General features: G+C 60.7%; 1 protein-coding gene across 1 annotated transcript in view; it reads right to left on the minus strand.

Moving 5' to 3' along the window:
* VOLCADRAFT_93235 (uncharacterized protein) overlaps positions 1–6,618 on the minus strand; it is a gene marked incomplete at both ends in the record, with an annotated part of 14,671 nt that overhangs the window by 534 nt on the left and 7,519 nt on the right. Inside the window, 9 exons of the mRNA XM_002952546.1 lie at positions 78–228; positions 651–739; positions 881–915; positions 1,520–1,586; positions 2,247–2,456; positions 2,740–2,919; positions 3,651–4,115; positions 5,029–5,536; positions 5,900–5,940. Coding sequence (XP_002952592.1) covers positions 78–228; positions 651–739; positions 881–915; positions 1,520–1,586; positions 2,247–2,456; positions 2,740–2,919; positions 3,651–4,115; positions 5,029–5,536; positions 5,900–5,940 — 1,746 coding nt within the window. The remainder of the gene's footprint in view (positions 1–77; positions 229–650; positions 740–880; positions 916–1,519; positions 1,587–2,246; positions 2,457–2,739; positions 2,920–3,650; positions 4,116–5,028; positions 5,537–5,899; positions 5,941–6,618) is intronic.

Raw genomic sequence — 6,618 nt, forward strand, 5'->3', positions numbered from 1 at the left:
CTATCCCGGGGCCCCCAGAACACACATACACAGATACACACATACATACGTACACACATACACACACACAGGCCCACCTGCAGCACCAAGACCGCTTCATCACGTAATCCCGCCGCCAGGTGCAAGGGCACCCCCAGCAGCACATCTCCAATGCTGGCCGCAGCGTGGGCGGAGATCACCTTCACACTTTGCGCCAGTAACTGGCAACCGCCACCTCCCCCACCCCCACTGCCCGGGGGGTGGTTGGTGGCGGCTATATTGGACGTGGCAGCCGCCAAGGCTATCGTACACAGCGCATCACGATAGTATCTTCGGCGGAAGAAATATGACAGTTGGAGGTTAGTTGGGCAGTTGGGAGGTTGTTCGTTACTGGCAGGTACAATAATACCCGAAAGGTTATAAGATGATGTCCTAAAATTCGTACATAAAGGGAGCGTTGTAACCGCGGCGTCGAGGGTTAGTTGCATAGTTGGTTAGTTCACTCTGGGGTTTATAGATTGGGCTGGGCCGGGCCCCCCCCCCCCAAATGCGACATTTCCCCCCCTCTTTCCCGGCCCCCTCCCGTCCCCCCCTGTCCTGCCCCGTCATGTGCTGTCCCCCGCAGCGGATAACCCCTTAGTCCCCCCCCCCCCCCCCACACACACACACACCTGGCCGAGTTTTCCGGTGCTGACGCCAGCAGGAAGGCCACCGCGGTGTGGAGGTCCCCCACCGCCGTGTACTCCAGTAACCGCCGCTCCTGGGGGGGTGTTAGGACGGAGGGGAAGAGGCGGGGTCCGGGGGGAGAGGCGGCGGGGCCCGGTGGGGAAGAGAAGGGTTACGAGATACCGTCAGTCACATCACACCACTACGGTGGCAGGAACACCTTGTTTGTGCTCACTAGCTTGCGAGGCAGTGTAGACCGCTCACTAGGGGCTGTAGAGGTGTTGGCCGCCACACATGGGCATCAATCCGTGCCCGGGTGCGCCCCGCCGCTGTCCGCCCCCCGGCCTTGCACCACCGGGGGCGGGTGTGTTGTCTGAGGAATGATGTTGAGAGGGGCACACACACACACACGCACACACACACATACACACGCATACACACGCACATACACACGCACATACACACGCACATACACACGCACATACACGCACACACACGCACACACACGCACACACACACACACACACACACGCACACACACACACATACGGCTCAAGAACAGACGATGACAATGGGACGAGCAATTGCACCAACAGAAAGCAACACACGAACAGTCGAACTGACTGACTGCCGGTACCGGGACTCGAACCGGTGTGACCGCCACACAGGTATGTCCGGGTGCAGTCTTCCTGTTGTCAATCGATCTCTGTACAGTTGGTAACCAACCTCTCAGGTCTCCGTCACAAACAACCTAAAACTTCAACACCCTACTTACCTACATACATACACATACACATGCATACATGCATACATACATACATACATACATACATACATACTGGTAAACTACGAAGTGTGAGATGCAGTGCCGTACCAACCTGATGTTCTTGGCCCATGTCCAGTACGGCACCGCTGTGCGCCTCACGCCACTTGATGCGCTCCTGTGGTATGTGCGGGTGTGTGGGAGGGAAAGGCGTGTGTGCATGTGTGTGTGGGGGGGTGTGTGTGGGGGGGGGGTGAGTGGGTGTGCGTGTGCGTGTGTGTGCATGTGTGCATGTGTGCATGTGTGCATGTGTGCATGTGTGCATGTGTGCATGTGTGCATGTGTGCATGTGTGCATGCGTGTGGGTGTGTGGGTGGGTGTGTGGGTGGGTGGGCGTGTGCGTGTGTGTGGGTGTGTGTGGGGGTGGGGGTGTGGGGGTGTGCGTGTGGATGTGCGTGTGTGTGGGGTGTGTGGGGGGGTGCGTGTGCGTGTGCGTGTGTGTCTGTGTATTCCCCCGGCCCACATGTCGGAGATATCAAGGTGCGGAGGCGGGGGGGCTTACATGGTGGCTCATGACCTAATTTAAATTCTCCAAATTTTACTTGTATCCAGGATTTCCCAGACTATTAATAGCTGCTTCATATACCCCAAGAACACCATGACCAACCTCCACTAACTCCGTTACTGCCCGAGTAAGCTTGGGTGGGTTGATGGATGGGGGATTCACTCGTGCAGGTCTTGTTACACAAACACAGCCTGTCACCATCTCCCCCCCCCGCCCCCCCAATACCCCGACTTCCCCGCACACCCCGGGGCTTCACCCCCCTCCACCTCGTACCTGCGCCTCCGCCATTACCAGTCGCTCGTCCCACAGCAGTACGGCATTGCTGCTACAGCTGCTACCGGTAGGAGCAGGCGCAGCGGATGTCGAGCCCCCACCCAACCCCCGCCGGTTCCCGGCCGGCGGTACGGCAGTGGTGGCGGCGGCGGGTGGCATCCCCGCGGCAGCCCCGCCAGTAACCCCCCTCGTGCCCTCGGACCCCTCGCCCTGTACGAGGAGGACGACGGAAACATACAGACATACACACCTCGGCACACACCTCGGTGAAATGCTCTGTGCATATAGTGACTTCCTTCTTCAACATGTACGTATGTACGTATGTACGTATGTATGTGTGTATGTATATACCTACCAATGTATGTGTGTATGTATATACCTCCCGTGGCTTGCAGTTCATTTAAAAACGCATACACACACATATATACACACAGATACACATACATACACACTACCCCCTCCACCCCCCCTTTCCCCCTCCCACACCACCCACCATATCTTGCGTCTCCCGCCCCCTCACGGCCGCCAAGGTGGCCGGCAGGTGGCTCCAGAAGGCCGCCTCCTCACTCGCCGCCGCCACCTGGGCAGCTACAGCCATTCGATCCGCGGGGCTACAACCCGGGAGGAGGGAGCGGCTGTAGCTCAGCCACTCGTCAGGGTGCAGCAAACGACCCTTCGGAGGGGGGAGAGGGTCGGGTGTGGGAGGGGAGTGCGTGTACATACCGTGTGGATATGTACGGCATGTGTATATGAGGGGGGGAGGGTGGCATAGACGAAGGGAAGGAGTGGGGCCGGAAAAATAATAGCGAAACCCTAAAACCCGCAGATTATAAAACCCTAAGACCCTAAGCAATTTCGCTACTGCTACTGCTACTGCTAGCTCATTAAGATCTATAAGCCATCACAAACTACATCGCAAACTTCGACGGAACGGCTGCCGACATTCAAAGCTCGATGACTGCTGAAGTTCTGTTTAGTGGCCGGGGGTTCAGGGTTATTGGGTTTTAGGGTTTAGGGCTTTAGGGTTTGGGAGTGTAACAAGGTTTTAGAGGTTTACGGCGTGTAAGGTGTGGAGGTCTCCGAAGGACCCGAAGGCGGGGGAAGGGGGTTTAGCCCTGACGATCACCCCCATCACCCCCATCACCACGTCGCTCCCTGTCCCCCCTTCTCCCCCCCAGCCACCTGCGCTCTCGTAGAAGCCAACATTCGTAACATGTGGATGAGGTTGCCGCGGAAGAGAGGGCACCCGCCGGGGTAAACACCGCCGTCACCACCACCACCACCAGCAGTAGCAGCGGCAGCGGCAGTGGCAGTAGCTGCGGGGGCGGTCCGACCGACATTGCCACCGCCGGCAGCCGCGAGGAAGCCCCCGGCGGCGGCGGCGGCGGCGGGAGAAGCACCTACTCGGTGACCGTCTGCACTGGCAGCGGCGGCCGTTGCTGCTGCTGAAGCTGCATGCACGTCCGTGGCGGCGGCCCCGCCAACGGCTCCGCCCCCGAGGGTGGCCGCCGCCGCCGCCGCCGCCAGTGAGTTCGACACCGCCCTCAATAGCGCATTGCCGGACAGGGCGGCGGCGGCACTGCTAAGGCTGTTGGATAAGGCCTGGATAGTTAACACTGACGTACTGCCATCACCACCGCCGCCGGCAGGGGCTGTAGGGGCGGGGCCTCCGCCTTTCACCGCTGTCGTACCGCCGCCGCCGCCGCCACCGCCGCCGCCACCTGGGCGAGCCTGAGCTGGAATCCGGAGAGCGGCCGTTGCGGGTGGGCCAGCGGCGGCATCTGATGACGGCAGCGGCGGTGGTGGATGTACGGCGTCGTACAGGTCGTCTGAGGCTTGGCCGTACAGCGGCTCCCGGTCCGCCAGCAGCTCCAGGAGTGGTCCTCGGGCTGCCCGCGGGAAGAGCGCTAGAAGCTCGTGTCGTACATCTTCCTCCTCCGCGTCACCCGGACTGTACGGCCCGCACAGATAGCGCAACAGCTCCTGCAGCCGTAGCAGTAGCAGTAGCAGCAGCAGCAGCACTGTGTATGCGACTCGAGGACATTCAGAGAAACGCGGGGGGACAAAACGGTCATCGTCGTCGGCGGCGGCGGCGACAGTGCCGATAGGGACTGTGGCAGTGTGTATGTATGTATGCATGTGTGTGTGCATGCATGTAAATCATCATTAGGTAGCATTCTAGTACTGCACCGTACAGGACAAAACAGCCACGGATTCCCAAAGCCCTGTCCTTCCAATCGTACGGCACCTGCGAGACGCCTAGCTGTAGCAGCAGCCGCAGTAGCATCGCCCAGGGCCGCGGCAGTAGCAGGCAGGAAGCGAGGCCGCGAGTTTGGGCCAGATGTAGACGGCGGCTCCCGGACGCCATGTCGGCGGCCGTTACCGCAGCGGCAGCGGCGGAGGCAGCGGCTGGTGGCGGCAGCGGCGGCGGCGGCTGTAGCGCCGCCTTTAGGGCCCATCCACGACTACTGCCGCCGCCGCCGCCGCCGCCAACGCCCCATTGCGGTCTCCGTACAGCATGCGGCGGCGGAGGAGGAAACCTCACAGCGGCGGCGGCGGCGGCGGTGGGTCCGGCAGGAAGCGGCGGCCGCCCTGGACCCGTCGCCGACGGCTGTGGCGGCAGTAATGGGTATGACGACGCTGGCGGCGAGGACGGTAGCAGCGGGGGCGCCGCCGCCGCCGCTGGGCTCAGGTCAAGTACAGACAACGACCCTTCATCCGTCACGACAGCCATTAGCGATACACCGCCGCCGCCGCCGCCAGCGGGCCCCGCCGCCGCCACCTGCGGTCCTGGATCCAGCCACCAGAGCGGCAGTAGCGCCATATCCATCACAGGCCGTACACCAGCGGCGGCTGTAGCAAGTACGGGCCGTAGCTTATTGGACGAGTCCAAATCAAACACGCAGCAGTGCCCGCTGGCAAACAGTACGGCAACACGGGCCTTGGTACCGCCGACGGCGACTAGCTGCTGCGGCTCTGCCGCCGTTACCGCAGCGGGCTGCTGCTGCTGCTGCGGCGGCGGCAATATCTTAGCGGAAGGGAGAGGCGCCCGGAGGGGGCTTTCCACAACCGGTGTGGGCGGTGACATGGGGGTGGTGGCTGTAGTAGCGGCTGTAGCAGAGGAGGTGGTCTGGGGGGCCCCTGGGGAGAATGCGGCTGCTGACGGCGGCGGCGGCGGCGGCGGCGAGAAGGCGGGGGATCGTCCCGCCATTGCGGCAGCGGCGGTGGCGGCGGCGCCGGCTGGCCCCAGGGGAACGTGTCCGATTTGAATTTTTCGAACCAGCCCCAGACTGCCGTACAGGTAAGGGTGATGGGAGAAGGGGCGCGTGTACGGCAATGGAGGGGTTGTGAGATTTCAAAATATCAAAGCGAGAGCCGAGCCAACCTGACCGACACATCCAGAGATGGTGTTGGCGAAAGTGAACGATGTGAGAGAAATCCCAATTCACGAAGTGAGCTAAATGCGTATCGATATACATTGCTGTATACATATTTATGCACGAGATGGCGGGGTGGTGGTGGGGTTTTGGTTTCGGAGCGCCCCGGCTTTTGTTGTTGATGGTGGTTGCTGCAAGTTGGCAACGGGAGTGTAGCGTTGGGAGTTGGGAGTTGGCGGGGGGTGGGGGTGGGGGGTGGGGGAGAAGATCACGAACCACGTGAACGAGTGAAGCTGATGCCCAGGAGGATATCGACTCTGGGGGAGTACGGCAGGCAAAGGCAAGGAAGCAACAACTAACCAGTCGCGCCTCGTGAAGAAGGAGGGGTCTCGCGGTGATGTCACTCGTCATATGGCGATATCGGAACCCTACCTAACTACCTACTTACCTACCTAGCCGCCAAGAATAAAACAAAATACGGAAAGAAAGAACAGCAGCAGAAAAACCATCCGTCGTACTCTAAAGGCTCTAAATGTCAAGGCGGTGAAGAGCAAAAAAGAAGAGTACCATAAGCTGCAGTACATGAGCTGCAAGGAAAAAAGTTGACGTGGAAGCTGGAACATCATCTCAAGGTGGTCGCCAGCGGCGGCGGCGGTAGAGAAAGGAACGAAGGAAAGAGAAATCTGGCTTGTAGGCGGGCGGGTAATCAGTACCACACGACACCAGTGCTCTCCCCCCCCCACCCCCCCTCCCCAACACCCCCCCCAACATCCCCCCAACCCACCCCATCACCTAATACGCCCCTGCCCCGACCGACCCATAACCACCGTAGCCCGTAGCCCCCGGCTATAACCGACCGACGCAACGGTATTAACCGACAAAGCTCTCGAGCCTCCTCGGACTCCCCTGGCCAGGCGGCAGAGGCGTTGTGTGTGTGGGGTAGGTGGGATTATTTACACACCCTTTATAAACCCCTCCCCCCCCAACACACACAT

Source organism: Volvox carteri (assembly GCF_000143455.1).
Source record: "Volvox carteri f. nagariensis unplaced genomic scaffold VOLCAscaffold_30, whole genome shotgun sequence".
Taxonomy (NCBI): Eukaryota; Viridiplantae; Chlorophyta; class Chlorophyceae; order Chlamydomonadales; family Volvocaceae; genus Volvox; species Volvox carteri.